Source organism: Mesoplodon bidens, assembly GCF_964165515.1.
Source record: "Mesoplodon bidens genome assembly, chromosome: 11".
In the NCBI taxonomy this organism is placed as follows: Eukaryota; Metazoa; Chordata; class Mammalia; order Artiodactyla; family Ziphiidae; genus Mesoplodon; species Mesoplodon bidens.
In genome coordinates this window covers 41,345,664-41,361,933 of record NC_138167.1, presented here as the reverse complement: position 1 = coordinate 41,361,933, position 16,270 = coordinate 41,345,664, and the positions used below count along the sequence as shown (strand labels likewise).

The window sequence follows — 16,270 nt, the reverse complement described above, 5'->3', positions numbered from 1 at the left end:
GGACGATCCGGCTTGGGCGGGTGACGGACAATAACGCGCCTTGGGAGTTAACTTCGTACGACTTATTTTCTTTCGTTTTTAGGTCGGGTCTGTGAAAGAGCTTTTATAATTCCTGTTTTTCAGATGAATAAATTTGGACTCCCAGAAATTAAATAACTAGGTAAAAATAACACAACTAGTCATGCTATGGCACAGCCAGGGCTTCGAAACAACAATAACAACAAGTAAAATTTAGTAAAGATTTAGTCATGTTAGGAATGAGAAAGTTAAGTAACCTTCTCAGGTTAGGGCTGTCAGGTAAATGAAAGAAAACCTAGTTAAATGTGAATTTCGGATAAACAACTAATAGTCTTTTCAGTATAAGTACGTCCCATACGGTATGGGACATACTAACACACACAAATTATTAGTGTTTCATCTGAAATTCAAATTTAACTGGGCTTCCTGTTCTTGTTTTTCAAATCTGGCAATTCTACCTCAAATAGAATAGGCACTTGGTAGCACCATGTCTGTCTGAATACCTTCTGTGCTCTTAATCCCTTCACTAATGGTTTTCAGACTTTAGAATTTCACAGTTCAATACAATTAAAACAACAAAAAACCTTTTTGAAGATAGGCATAGTATTGCTACCTTTTTATTTTGCCGAGTAAGTACATTAAAAAGATAAAATAAAACCTACTCTCTACTATTACCATCATTACTTAGTAGAAAAGTATGGAAGGACATACAGTACTCTCAGAATAAAAGACAGTCCTTTGAAACAACAAATCCAGCTTTATTAAAAAACTTACCACATTCCACATTGTGTGGTGGTTTTTGGGGGGAGGGATGCATACACATGAACTTTTTTCTCTGACCAGTGACCCTCTATGGACTAGCATTTTGAAACTCCTTCACTAAGGATGCCATCCTGGAACCCTTGGGCGCCTGAGGTTGGGCTATTTCCCGAGCTTGCAGGATGCTGCAACAATTAGAAATAGTGCCAGACCAAGTGACTGAAGAGATGCCTATATTTCTGAATTTATAGGAACTCATTGTCATTCTATGTGTCCTCTCCTGGCTCCTCCCCAAGCCTCTTTCTCCATAGTCCTACTGCCTTCCCATCCAGCTTCTTATGCTGAACGCTTTTCCTTCAGTTTCCTTAAGATTCAAGGTGAGTTAGGGGTAAATGTCCAACTTGGAGACCCCTTCAGCTGCCTCCCGAGTGGTTAGGTCTCGTCTGGCCAGGCCATCTTTCTCTCCTCCTTGCCTCATAGTATCTAAGTGACCCTAGACACTTACCAGGCAATTGCTAGGCAGAACCTCCATCCCCTCCTCCCTTCGTCTCCCATCACCCTGCTCCTCCCCTTGGCCTAGAGCCTCAACTCCTGCAGTCTAACTCTGTTGGCCAGCAGAGGCCCTGTGACGTGGAGAAAAATCAATCTGGCCAGTTTCTAGGTGGTTCTGTCCAGGGGCTGCAGCAGGAGTCTGACCTGAGGGGAGGAAGGACACAGAATCTCTAGCCTTGGCTCTTTTTTTTTTTTTTTTTCCCAGGGAAGGGAGAGAAACAGAAGGGCCTGAGAAAGGGGCTGGGGTGTTGGGACTCTGTCCAACAGTGCTGAGACAGGAAACACACTCACATAGGTGCCTAAACCTGCCTGAAGCCCAAATGCAGATGTCTGCTCTAGAGGTCCTTTCTCAAAGCCCCTCTGGCCTTACCCACCGCCATCATCACCCCTCCATCACTGCTTTCTGACTCCCTTTCTCTTGCAAAATTTCTCTTGCCCACCTCCATCCCAGCCCCAACCTATGAGGCAAAAATGAGAATTTTACCTGCTTTTGAATTCTGATAGGCCAGAATAGGAGTTTTTCTCCCTTCCAACTGGGGACCTATTGTGTATGTTGGGGAGAGAGTAGAGTGCACCTTTGGATGTAGAAGGGGAAGGGAAGAGCCAGACGTCCCTTGACCCTCCTCTCTGAAAAAATGGGACCTGGACACCCACCTCCATAGGGGTGCAGGCAGCTGCCCTTGAAGGCTGGGTGGGCTGGGAATCTTTGCGAGGGTTGTGGGGAGAGGGGAGGAGAGGTGTGCTCCCAATTTGGAGAGAGGACTGTGATTCGGGTGAAGGATGCCTTGGAATAAAGGAGGTGTAAGCACTATTGACTCTCTTCCCCGGACAGTAGACAGGCCCACCTCGGATCCCTTAGCCCTTCCAGGGGGGTGGAGTCCGAGCGAGGGACAGACGGGTCTGGGATCCAGGGGGGTGGGACGCAGTGAGTGACTGGGGTGGGGATGGGGTGAGGACAGATAATCTCCAAGGGTTAGGGGTGGGGAGAGGAGGCAAGAAAAGAGCAGAGGTGCCGCGGTTCGGCGGTGGGCGCCGCGGAGTGGCAGCCCCCAGCGAAGGAAGCCCCGCCCCGCTCCTCCATCGCCGCCCCGCCCAGGCCCGCAGCGCCGCGCTGCAGCGCAAGGGGCGGAGAGGCAGAGCGCCGAGAGAGGACCAGACTGCCAGGTCGCCCGCATCCTGGTGCCGCAGGAGCGAGGAAGCGCGCCTCGGCCTTGTTCCCCAGCCTTCGTCCAGGCGCCCGCCGCGCCTTTCTGAGCCCCAGAGACCGAGCACCTGTCCTCCGCCTGGGCCTCAGCTGAGCCCCTCTCCCCCGGAGCACATACGACCCCTGCAGCAGCAGAAGTGCCCCAGCCCCACGCCGGCGACCACCATGGCCGAGACCAACAACGAATGTAGCATCAAGGTGCTCTGCCGATTTCGGCCCCTAAACCAGGCCGAGATTCTGCGGGGCGACAAGTTCATCCCCATTTTCCAAGGGGACGACAGCGTCGTTATTGGGGTGAGTGCCGCCCCTGGAGGGAATTTCGGAGAGGGGGCGGGAGGCTGAATCTTTTCCCCTACCGAGCCTCAGCCCCTGCCTGTCTCTGCGCCCTCTCTCCATCGCTCATCCTCCATCCTTTTCGCCGCAGCCCCTCCTCTCCCTGCATCAGGATGGCTGGGTGTGGCCTGGCCAGGCCGGCGGCCGAGTCTCTGCAGAGCGAGAGGGGGCTACTTTCCCGCGATCAGGGGACCGGATTCCCGTTTGGTGCTCTCTGCAGCGTCCCCACCCCTAGAGCCAGTCCTATGTTTTTCTGATGTTTTCCTTCTTCCCTAGGGAAAGCGCATCTTCCCTTTGTTATTGGCTTAGATCTCTACCCCCACCTCCCAGGAAGGGGGACACTAATGGATGGGCTAGATGAGAGGTGGGCAGTCCAGGGTCTCTGCGGTATAAATGAGAGTGGACTCTAGGATCAAGGCCTCCATCATTCCCTGAAGTAGTTACAGCCTGGACTTGGGGGGAGGGCACAGGTCTGATGAAGGGTTTTCAGAGAAAGAAATATGTTGGTGCCACACCCAGTTTGGTGGGGGAGCCTCTGGGTCCTAAGGAAATGTCTGCCTTTCCCTCCCAGGTACAGTAGGAAGAGGATTTCAGACCCCCCAACTCACCCTAACAAATAAAAATAACCAAACCCTGAGATCCTAACAAGTAGTTGCGTATTCATCCTTTCTCTTGATGATCCAATAAAAAGTAGCAAGCCATCTCCTCTACCTCATCATGACAGCCCTACCCATGGAAGAGACCTTGTTAAGAAGGAGAACTAGTATTTACTGTGTACTTGTTACTTTACATATATTATTTAATCTTGAAAACAACACTCTGAAGAAGGTATTAATATTTCCACTTTACAGATGAGGAAATTGAGGCCCAAAGAAGTTGAATGACTTTCTCAAGGTCACACTGTTAATTCACGGATCTGAACCTAAATCTGTGACTCCAAAGCTCACGTCTTTCCTTCTGTATCACGTTGCCTCCGTCTTTCCTTCTGTATCACGTTGCCTCCACGGTTTTCTGTTCTGGACTTTTATCTGTGATGGCTCCAAAGGAATTCCTAGGGAATTCCTCACCTACCCCTCCTTTCCTAGATTGGTTGGGACTGTCAGGCTATGGGGTGAAAAGATCTGGGGTTGAGTCCAATAGGGAGTAGGGCTTAAGGGGTGCTGGGCCAGGAAACTGTAGCCAGTTTGAGAAGGGAGAGGCCCATATAAGGACCATCCTCAAGGTCAGGGGCACTTCTTATGTGTCTTTGATCCACAGTGCTTGGCACAGGGCATGCTTGTTAAAAGAATGAAGGAAAAAAAAGGGAGGGAGCCTGGGCCTTCTGAATCAGTGAGATTGGGACTTTGAGTAAACATGCCTTAGGAAGAGACTTGCTTACATGTCCTGTCCCTAAGGGCCCTAGTCCGTCACCAGGCTCTCTCACCCACACTATGGACTCAAATGGGTGCTTTCGCCCTGTGTGTGTGCTTATGTATGTGTGTGTTTGCCACATAGAGAGGGCCCCTGCTTCTCTTTGTCTCAGGGACGTTAGACCTTGCAGTCTGGTCAGTCTGGCCAGACTAAAATAATGCCTGGATCAACCCTCGGGGCCTCTTCTCTGAATAGTCTGGACAGTGGGCGTTAGCTGTGAGAGTTAGAGCTTGAGGGCCCCCTGAGACATAAAGGCTGAGAAATAGGAGAAAGGTAGTTATGGAGGAACAAATCCACAAAAGGCGTCCACTCTGAAGGCTAGCTTCCTTGCTCTGGGTTTTTTAGGTAAATCTGAACCAACTCCTTTAGGCTCTCTGGGCCATCCAGCCTGGTATGGTGGGCGCAGGGCATGGGGTGATGTTGGGAGGAGTTGTGTTGATCTGTCCGATTTGCCCAGCTAAACAGGAGAGACATGGTGGAGGTTGGGAGGGAGGAGAGATGAAGAGAGGCCCAGGGCCCCCTGCCAATTCAGATTCTATCTTACTCCACAGCTGTTCCTTCCTTATCTGTTTTGCCTGATGTTTGCAGGGCTGTACCTTTGTCTCGCTCTGTATCTTCCCTTGCCCTAGCCCTTCCTGTCAAACTCTCCTGCCAAGATAAGTGCTTATGGGGGGGCCATTTTGTCTCAGGCAGCATCCTTGGAGCTTGCCTTCCCAGCGTTTCTATTCATTTCTCATTCTGCAGGATGAGGGCTATAGGAGAAGTGATTTTGAGGAGTGCCTTGAGGGTCCCAACAAGGGAAAGAAATCTCCCATTCCCTTTCTTCTCTCTTCCTCTAGCTCCCTTTGGGGACCAGTGTGTGGGAAACTGAGGAATTCATGGAGCAAGCTGCTTCAGGATGTCTGGGAAGGTGAGGGAAGGATGAAGGTGGGAGAGGCTAATCTCTCCAAGCCCAACCCCTGCTCCTTTCTCTGATGGCTCTCCTCTCTGCACTGCGGCTAGCTCTGGGCTACAGAGTCCCTAATGTTCGTGGGCTTTTTCTGCTTGGCAAAATGTAGGAGAATAAGCTGGGAAGACAGCTCTGTGAGCCTTATCCACACCGCCCCCCCACGACTTCTCTCAGGAATCTGGGGGATGGAGCTGTGCCCAAGTTAATGGCCTGAGTCATAGTAGAAGGGTGTCTGGGTCACTGTCTGTGTGTGCTGTGCACCTTGTTTTGCTCTTTGGGTCACTCAGAATCCACTGTGACTTTTTAAGTGGACCCATTTAAGTGTCTCTCTGCCTTGGTCTTGGTGGGCAGAGTGCCTGCTGTCTGAGCTGTTGCATCTATACCAGACACGGGAGGGATGACAGTAGGGAAACAGATAGCCTCTCCGCTCCCTCCCCCAACTTCCTCTGTCTCTCCCCTTCCTTCCCTTCCTCCCTCCCTCCCTCATTCAAGTATCTACCACATTCTACCTCCCTTAGGTCTCCTGATGGTTAAGTGGGTTCTTAAGGAGGCAGAAAAGCAGGGTCACCAAGTACCTCATTTGGAAAAGCCAGGTTGGGACCTGCAGGATTATTGGAACAGGGTCAGTATTGTTTGAGGTGGCTCAGGATTCCTTTGATGTCTGAGGAGAGGGAGTAGTCTCCCCTTAGCCTTGGGCGAGTCTGTAAAGGAAAATGGAGAGGGGAGGTAATGTTCACTGTGGCCAGTGTCTCTCCAGCATTACCATGGCAACAATCCCCAGGGGTGTCACTATGGAAATCAGTCCTGGTGCTCTGAAGTTCAGCCTCTACCAAGTGCTTTAGCAAAGGTTGAAAAGGTTGGTCGTCTTTGGACCCCTGATCTTAGGCCCTCCCATTAGCTTTAGTCAGCACACACATTGGAAACCTCCAGAAAGTGCTGGGAAACACAGTTGGACAGGAGACAAGGTAGCTTGGAGTGGGTCAGAGGAGAACAGAGTCCTGGGTTAGGGGACTCTGAAGAGTAGCCCTCTGGAATAGGCACTGAGGAGCGCTTAGACTGCTGTGGGTGGAGACATAGTGGAGCTCAGAGGCATTCCTCGAAGGTGGAGGGTCTCCCTGAGTGTTTCTAACCTAACAGTCTTCTAGTCCCTGACGCTGTACTGAGTCACAGAGTCTTGGATTATTACCTGAAGGTAGAGATGGTGAGGGAGGCTCCTTGGAGAGGATGGGTGGGAGAACTGCATTCTTCTGAAAAAGGGGTTGAAGTTGCCAAAACGGAGTGATGAAGGGCTTTAGCTCTGTCCAGAAACATTTGGAGAAATGCCCACATGGAGGGGGCGGGTGGGGGAGGGGAAGGAAAAGCCACGACAAGGATCTGACTCAGTGTTGGCACGTCACTTCTGGGTCGCTTTGGCAGTGTGGGTCTGGAATCAGATAGCTTGGGTTTGAAACCTTGCTCTACCATTTCTCAGTTGTTTGACTTTGGGAAAGCTACCTTACCTCTCTGAACCTCAGTTTTCACATCTATAAAACATAATAATAATAGTACCTACTTCCTACGATTGCTGTGAGCATTAAATGAGACAATGCACATAAACTGCTTAGCACAGTGACAGGCACATAGTAAACTCCCAATAAGCGTTAGATGTTATTATCATTTTATATGTGCTGTCTCCCCACAAGCTAGCCTTTGACACAACTGGGCAGTGGTTAACATTTTCCCCTCTTACGGGTTGTTTCATCCAAACATCCAGGTCCCTAGTATCTTCTTGCTCTCTTCTTCCATCAATACCTGTGTTTCTTCAACAAATATTTACAAAGAGCATCCTGTGGGCCAGGGACTACGCTTGATGTTGGGGACTTAGAGGGAATCCCTGCCTTCAGGAAACACTTGGTCTACACAGTGATCCAGGCTGAAAAGTGGCCTGGGCAGAGTCCTGGGGGGGGGCATCAGAAATGGCTTTTGCTGGGGCTTCCCTGGTGGCGCAGTGGTTGAGAGTCCGCCTGCCGATGCAAGGGACACGGGTTCGTGCCCCGGTCTGGGAGGATCCCACATGCCGTGGAGTGGCTGGGCCCGTGAGCTATGGCCGCTGAGCCTGCGCGTCCGGAGCCTGTGCTCCGCAACGGGAGAGACCACAACAGTGAGAGGCCCGCGTACCGCAAAAAAAAAAAAAAAAAAAAAGAAATGGCTTTTGCTAACTGTACGTACACTTCCCCAGATTCTGATAAGAAATCCCCCACAATGTACTACAGTCTGACTTAGAATAAGTATGTGTCATGAAAGATGTAAATAATGGTGATGCTTCCCATGTGAGTAGTCTAGAAGGGGAAAAAGTGGAAAACCACTGGTCTAGTTATTCTCATAAAAAGATCTGACAAAACGAATTCACCGTGGCTGTAATCAATAGAAAATTAAAAGACATTTGTACTTCAACAGATATAAAAATCTTAAGAAATGAACTAGATTTGGAACTCAAGGGCTCAACCGAGAGTAGGGCAGGGGTAGAAGGCCTTCCCAGAAACCCTAGAATTGTATCCATGGCTTTCTCTGCCCACGAGATTACTGAGTGCACCCATTTTTAGCTCTTGGATATTTTTTATCCTCATGGTTCCGAGAATGCCACCCTTCCTCCCTCTCTGGTCTCTTCCTCCCAGCCTAGGCTGAGGAAAAGGAGTTCCTCGGGCAATAATTGCCTTCAGCACTTGGAGAGCGCCCTCCATTTCATTGAGTCCACAGCACCCTCTGGAATCTTGTAACTGGGAGTGCTAGAGAGAGAGAGAGTTAATCCCCACGTTCCCAGAAGGGAAGAAGGGAGGGGCGAGGTTGGCTTGAGAGTTATGTTTAATCCCCTTTGGCTGCATGCCTGGCTTCAAGAAGCACGGATAGACATCATCGGTGGAGAAGAGGTGAGAGTCACTGGCCTGAGATGGACATGTTTTGTTTGCTTCTATTTCTTGGCCACTGGATGGGAGAAATATTGAGTTAGATTACAATTCAAGAATCAAGGTTCAATTATAGAATAAAACAAAATGAAAGAAAGATATTACCACTTAGAAGGAGAGGCGTCAAGGCCACTTAAAATCTGTTTATTGTAACACTGTATGATTTTATTCTGTGTAATAAGAATTTTATTCTTTGTACTGAAGTGTAATGATGAACAGTATAGATAAAAAGGGTGAAAAATTCACAAAAGTCCTATGAACAATTCATAAACTCACTCAAACCTTAAAAAAAATCAAGGTAGCTTTTTCTTTAATAATTCTAAACATAATCATAATCTGATTACAACACTAATATATTTTAATTGTTGACAAAGTTAAAAACAAAGAAAAGCACATAGAAGAAACTAAAACTCGCTCAAAATCCGCCCCCCCATTACTGTTAACAATTTGATGTATTTGTTTCCAGTAGTTTTTTCCTGCATATATACATATAATAATTTTAATAAAAGTGTATCATAAACTATATTGTTTTGTAACGTATTTTTTCACCAACAAAATATCATGACTATTTCACCATCATTAAATATTTTACATAATTTTAGTTATTAAAAAAACTAAGTTAATTTTTTAATGTCTTACATGCACATGTGACAAAATTCAAATGATATAAAAAGATATACAATGAAAAGTAAACCTCCTTCCTACTCCTCTTTCCTAGCCACCCAGTTCCCCTTTCAGAAGGCAGCCTTATTGCCAGTTTCTTGTGGATCCTTCTAAAAGAATATCATACATTTATAAGCAAATACATATATACATGCATGCACTTTTTTTTTACACAAATGATAGCATACTATACATATTGTTCTGTACCTTGCTTTTTTTTTTTACTTAACAAGGAGTCTTGGAGTTCCTTCTATATCAGCACAGAAATATCTATCTCATTCTTTTTAACAACTGTATAATTTGTTGTAGGGATATGCCATAATTTATTTAGCCAGGTCTCTATTGATGGATATGGATATTTAGGGTTGTTCTAATTATTTGCTATTACAAACAATTGAATGACCATATGTATATTTAAGGGCCCAGCCAGTGCAATGCATCATCAAACTATTTTTGGCCACTGCATGCACGTGGGATCTTAAGTCCCTGACCAGGGATCGAACCCATGCTCCCTGCAGTGGAAGCATGGGGCCTTAACCACTGGACCACCCTGGAAGTCCCATCGTCAAACTATTTTATTTTGGCCACTTTGATAGGTTAAAGTGCTACTTCATAGTCTTAATATTCATTTCTCTTATAAACAGTGGGGTTGCGCATAATTCATATTTTAAGAGCCATTATCACATCATTTTGTGATGTGATATTTTATGATAGCACTTTCTGAGGTATAATTTACATACAGTGAGTGCACAAATCTTATGCAAACAGCTGGATGAATTTTATAACATATTTTGACACCTATGTGACCACCACCCAGATTGAAATCTAGAGCATTTTTTTTTTTTTTTTTTTTTTTTGCGGTACGCGGGCCTCTCACTGCTGTGGCCTCTCCCGTCGCGGAGCACAGGCTCCGGACACGCAGGCTCAGTGGCCATGGCTCGTGGGCCCAGCCGCTCCGCGGCATGTGGGATCTTCCCGGACCGGGGCACGAACCCGTGTCCCCTGCATCGGCAGGCGGACTCGCAACCAATGCGCCACCAGGGAAGCCCCGAAATCTAGAGCATTTTGATAGCCCCTGAAAGCTCCCTTTTGCCCTCTTCCTATCAATATCACCCCAAGGCAACCGCTACTTTGACTTCTATCACTACACATAAGTGTTGTTTATTCTTGAACTTTATATAAAAGGAATAATACAGTATGTGCTCTTTGAGTTTCAGTTCTTTCACTCAACTCCTTTTTGAGATTTATTGGTATTCTATGATGACATCATTTTATTTTTTAATTAAAAAAAAATTTTTCGGAGTATAGTTGCTTTACACTGCTGTGTCAGTTTCTGCCGTACACCAAAGTGAATCAGCCATATGTATCCCGTCTTTTTTGGATTTCCTTTCCATTTAGGTCACCACAGAGCACCGAGTAGAGTTCCCTGTGCTATACAGTAGGTTCTCATTAGTTATCTGTTTTATACATAGTAGTGTACACATGTATGACATCATTTTAAATAGCAGCAAAGAATAAAATATATGTACATGGCATAGTGCAATCAATTCCTTGTATTAACCACACAGTCCCCTAAATGTAACTCCTTTCAGTTGTTTTCAATTTCTCATTATTATAAGCAGTGTTGACAATAAACATTCCTGTAGCTAAATATTTGCTACCAGTATCTCCCTAGTACAAATTCTTAGGAGTAGACTATCTGGGTCAATGGATATGTACAATCCAAGGCTTTTGATTATGCATTTTTGAATTGCCCCTTAAAAGTATGGATGCACTGTCCTACCAGAAAAGAATGAGCATGCTCCTTTCGAAGAAATTATACCCCCTTGAACCCTCATCTACACTGCATATTACAATTAAGTTTTTGTTTTCCAGTTTGATAGGTGAAAAATGATGTTACTGTTTTTTTCTTCAAAAATGTTGATCATCTTTATGTTTATTGAACATTTGTATTTCTTCTTCTGTTGTTAGCACCTAACTCTTGTCCATATTTTTCTGGTTAGTTTTGTCCTTTGTTACTAATTTATGAGAGTTCTTTATGTAGTAAGAATATTAATATCTTTGATTAAAATTTTTCCTTATTTAAAAATTATGTATTTTCATTTTGGAATAGTTTTAATCTAAATCAAAAAGAACAGCAACAACAAAAAACTCCTAAAATCCCACTGTCCAAGGATAACTGCTGTTAACACGTTTTTCTATGCAAGCTATACATATATACATATATATAACTTTTTACAGACATGGAGTAATCCTTCATATACTCTTTTGTGTGTGTGTTTTTATACTGCATACTATTTTAAAAACCACTTTTTTCTTAAAATTATTTTGTGCGTACCTTGTCATTACACATTTTTCTGTAACATCACCTATTCTATTTTCTTTTTTAATTTCAAAGCAATACGTTGTCATTGTAAAATATTTACATATCACAGGAAAAATGTAGTAAGCATAAGTTCCTGTCATTCTGCTCTCCAGTGATAACCATCATTAACAGATCTATATACAGTCTTCCATATCTTTTTTCGAAGACTATTCTATCCATACGCTTTTTAAAAATGTATAATCACATTATACAAATTGTTTTTATTTTTTCAGAGGATCGATCTTGGACATGTCCATATATGTAAACCAACCTTGCTCATTTTAATGGGGGTAGGTTATGCAGGTATCATAACCGATATCTTCTTGATGGATGTTTGAGTTGTTTCTGGTTTTTCTTGGATACAAACGGCTGCAGTGAACATCCGTCTACACACATCTTTAAGTACTTAAGCAAGTGTGCTACACACATAAAATAAATTCCTAGCATTGAAGTCGCTGGGACAGAGTATGACCAGCATGGACATTTAAATATTTAATAGAATTGTCCTCCAGAAAGCCTCTATCAGTTTACAGTACTCCCTTAGTTGTAGAGAGCACCTTCACAACTTCTTTCTCTTTGTGGATTCTGTTTTTTGGGCTTCAGAATCTTTCACCACAGACACCAGATAAATATTCCAGGTAGATATTTATCATAAGCCAGATTTTAAAAAAAATTTTAATGTTAAAAAATATTTATTAGTATAAATAATATTTTCCTTTTTGCAGAGAAGTAAAAAGAAGGAAACAAAATAATACACTATTGTCTCACTCTCTTTGGCATTAATAAAACAAGACAAAACAAAACACTTGTACATGGTTTAAAAATGTAAACTTTTCAGGATACAGACTGAAAAATGAAAGCCTCCTCTCTCCCAGTTTCTCTCCCCCAGTTAACTACTGTTAATACTTTTATATATATCCTTCTGGAAAAAAATTCTACACGTTGATGCAATATTGTAGATATACCTAGACCTGCATCTTCAGCTTTAGCCAACTTTTATGATTTCTCTTTTTTTTTTTTTAACCGCAAAGACTGTTTATTTGACACCAATAGCATACATCATAGTAAAAAGGAAACCAGTGATCACAATTTAATGTTGTTTGGGGGATTCTAAGATAAAATAATAAAATAAGTGGTTTTAACAGTGGAGAGAAAGAGACAAAACTATTACATGCATATGATTTCATACTTGGTAACTCAAAAGACTGAACAAAGAAGCTAATAACATTAATAAGATATTTTATAATGCGATTGGATAGAAAATGAATAAATTGAAGGACCTATTATGTCCCAGGATCCAAAAATACACCTTATGATAAAGTATGACTTTCCTTAATTAGTTAAAACGTGTCTCCCAAACTCTGGTGTCCATAGATCTGAAGGTTTACATATCAGTTGAAGAAAGATGGATTCTAGTAAAATAATTTGACAACTAAGTCATAGTCTCTTTGTACCGAATGACGGGAAAACACGACTGAGTAGTTTGTCACTTATGATGGAGAATAAGCATAGTCGCATTTAGTCTTACCAGAGATCTTCCCTTTAATATGACTAGATAGCAAATATATTCTGTTTGGCTCCCTGGGTTGTAAATATTTTGTATCTTTAGCATTCTTATCAGCACATGTGATTTATAACATGTTACCTGAATTAAACAAAGTACTTGGAGGTCTGAGTGACTTGCTTCACAGTTTCTCTTTACTTAAAGCTGCTTCCCTAAAGGGAGATCTATATTTCTTTTTTTTAATTAATTAATTAATTTATTTATTTATTTTTGGCTGCATTGGGTCTTCGTTGCAGTGCACGGGCTTCTCAGTGCAGTGGCTTCTCTTGTTGCAGAGCACGGGCTCTAGGCGCGCGGGCTTCAGTAGTTGTGGCTCACGGGCTCTAGAGCACAAGCTCAGTAGTTGTGGTGCACAGGCTTAGCTGCTCCGTAGCATATGGGATCTTCCCGGACCAGGGATCGAACCTGTGTACCCTGCATTGGCAGGTGTATCCTTAACCACTGTGCCACCAGGGAAGTCAGAGACCTATATTTCTTTTTTTTTTTTTTTTTTCTTTTTGCGGTACGTGGGCCTCTCACTGTTGTGGCCTCTCCCGTTGCGGAGCACAGGCTCCGGACGCGCAGGCCCAGAGGCCATGGCTCACGGGCCCAGCCGCTCCGCGGCATATGGGATCCTCCCAGACCGGGGCACGAACCCGTATCCCCTGCATCGGCAGGCGGACTCTCAACCACTGCGCCACCAGGGAGGCCCGACCTATATTTCTGATTTCATATATTCTTTTCACAAAGAGAGCTTGTGTTAATATTTCCACAACAGCTCAGTAGTCCGGTATTTGTGTATTTCATTTACACAATAGGCAACATACTATACATCTGTCCCTAACTTTGCATCTTTCACTGAATACATCTTCAACATCTTTTCATATCGGGACACATGGATCTATTGAGGAAGATATTTTTTAACTTAGTGGTAGATTTTTTTGCGGTACGCGGGCCTCTCACTGTTGTGGCCTCTCCCGTTGCAGAGCACAGGCTCCAGACGCGCAGGCTCAGCGGCCATGGCTCACGGGCCCAGCCGCTCCGTGGCATGTGGTATCCTCCCGGACCGGGGCACGAACCCGTGTCCCCTGCATCGGCAGGCGGACTCGCAACCACTGCGCCACCAGGGAAGCCCCCAGTGGTAGATTTTTTAATGTTAATGTATTGTTCTTCACTCTCCACAGCCTGTGGCCCTCTTGTCTTTTCCCATTTGGCTTCCCAGGCTGGGGGTCTGGGATGGTGAGTGCTAAGTCATCACACCAAGACTGAGATCCACTCATGCAGCCTCGCTGTGTGACTCTCCTCAATGACATTCTACCCCACAGACACAACTCCTGATGTCAGTACTAAATTTTGCCTCTCTTTGGTTTCCCTCATCCCCATAATTGTCCATGCGTACAGAAGGTTGAAGAACGGGTGCCTTTTCAGGTGTTTCTCCTCCCTCACACCTGCCTACTGATGTCTGCCATCTTTTATTTCCATTCCAGGGGAAGCCATATATCTTTGACCGTGTATTCCCTCCAAACACGACTCAGGAGCAAGTTTATCATGCGTGTGCCATGCAGATTGTCAAAGGTAATGAATGTATTTTTAGAATGTATTTTTTTCAGGCTCCTCATTCCCTACCCCACTTCTCTCTACCAGTGTTCTTTCTCTGCCATCTCTTCAGATGTCCTTGCTGGCTACAATGGCACCATTTTTGCTTATGGACAGACATCCTCAGGGAAGACACACACTATGGAGGTGAGGGTTCTGACTTTTATGGGAATGAGGAGCTGGGAGTGTTAATAGGAGGCCAAGGAATCTCAGTGGGGAAAGATCTAGGAATTGAGGGCTGCCTGGTACAAAGGATGAACGGAGGGCAGCGTTATGGTGGAAGTTCAATGGAATCCCTTCAGCCTGCTGCAGTTCACCCTCCTTTCCACTACTCCAGTTTTCTTCTTTTCACCTGGAAAAGCAGCAGCAATGAAAGTCCAGAGGGCTGCTCAGTTCCCTCCTCCTTCCACTAGAAGGTAGTGACCATCCCCTAAGTTAGGATAGTCTCCTTAGCAGCTGTTACCTCTGTGTTCATTTGCATACCTCCGAGTTGTCTGACTCCTCCTGAGCCCAGCCTCATTCCAGAATATCCTTACTCCCCAGGGAAAGCTGCATGACCCCCAGCTGATGGGAATCATTCCTCGAATTGCCCAAGACATCTTCAACCACATCTACTCCATGGATGAGAACCTTGAGTTCCACATCAAGGTGATCAGGGCATGACTGCTGGGCGTCCTCTTATGGGACTGGGAGGGGAAGATCTAGTATGAACCCACTGAGATCCTGGCGCCCCAACTTATTCTCCACCGTGGTTACCTAAGTTCTTCTCTGCCAACATAGTCTCTTCTGCCCTTTCCCTCCCACCACCACCATTTGAGTGGGTTGCATTAGCCTGAGATCCCTGTATCAGATTTAAGATAGGCCCTCTTCACTTCATACTTCTCCTTTCTCCCCAACCAGGTTTCCTACTTTGAGATTTACCTGGACAAAATCCGTGACCTTCTGGATGGTGAGTGGTGTTTAACCCCAGTGGGTGGATAGGGGTGAGGAGGGCAAGGAAGAGAAAGATCACATTGCTTTGGGGCTCTTGGGTTTTGGTACTGTTTGGTGAGTGATGCAGCAGGCACACAAGGACACACACACTTGTACTCATGTCCCTTGCCTCCACTCACCAAGAATTTCCCCAAACCGAAAGGGTCAGAAGATGAGCTTAGATGCCCAGGCCCACATATAAACAGCCTGAGTCTAGCTGCAGCCCTGGGGCTGGAATCCTGCAGGAGGAAAAACAGCCTTCAGCGCATGCAGGGAGATTAAGCTTCACAGGGGAGTCTTCCTCCCTCTTGCACAAAGAAGAATCCACCATCCGAGTAGACTGCAGCGTGCAGGGGTTGGGGAGGTGGGGGGCTGGAGGTGCTGGCCTTGCTCACCCTGAATTGTCTTGATTCAGTGACCAAGACAAATCTGTCTGTGCACGAGGACAAGAACCGAGTACCGTTTGTCAAGGTGAGAGTGGGGATGGGGCAGCCAGGTGGGGCCAGTGTATTGAGAGTGCAGGTGTAGGAGGAGGGTAGACCAAAGGCCCACCCAGAAGTTGGAGGGCAGACATCCTGGTGGGGTGAGACATGCCAAGGGGCTGGGGAGAGTCCGGAGCCTGGGAAGAGGCACCGTCTTGAGAGGTCATTTGGTCACTGTGCAGGTAATTTAATTTGCAGATCAAAGTGTATGGGTCACTGTCCATTTGCCCCCTACAGGGTTGTACTGAGCGCTTTGTGTCCAGCCCAGAAGAAATTTTAGATGTGATTGATGAAGGGAAATCAAATCGTCATGTGGCTGTCACCAGTGAGTGGGGAGACAAGGGGATCTTGACTGTGGGGTCTGCCTCTCCTCTGTGCCCTGTGGGGCTGAGGGACGCGAAAGTGAGCAAGGGAAGGCTGTGTCCTCCAGAGGAGGAGGGACGCTTGTCTGTGTGACCCTGAGATCTGCTGCTGGGGAGACA

The 16,270-nt window shown here is 45.6% G+C and overlaps 1 protein-coding gene across 2 annotated transcripts in view; it reads left to right on the top strand.

Moving 5' to 3' along the window:
• The window catches only part of KIF5A (kinesin family member 5A), a 32,166-nt gene that overhangs the window by 629 nt on the left and 15,267 nt on the right, over nt 1-16,270 (top strand). Inside the window, exons 1-7 of one of the 2 annotated variants that reach the window (XM_081249370.1) lie at nt 2,390-2,827; nt 14,226-14,313; nt 14,408-14,481; nt 14,878-14,982; nt 15,235-15,283; nt 15,722-15,777; nt 16,026-16,113. In XM_081249370.1, the coding sequence (XP_081105496.1) occupies nt 2,699-2,827; nt 14,226-14,313; nt 14,408-14,481; nt 14,878-14,982; nt 15,235-15,283; nt 15,722-15,777; nt 16,026-16,113 (589 nt within the window). In that variant the 5' untranslated portion in view covers nt 2,390-2,698. Of the gene's footprint in view, nt 1-2,389; nt 2,828-14,225; nt 14,314-14,407; nt 14,482-14,877; nt 14,983-15,234; nt 15,284-15,721; nt 15,778-16,025; nt 16,114-16,270 lie in introns of those variants that run through there. The other variant, XM_081249371.1, reaches the window with a different exon arrangement.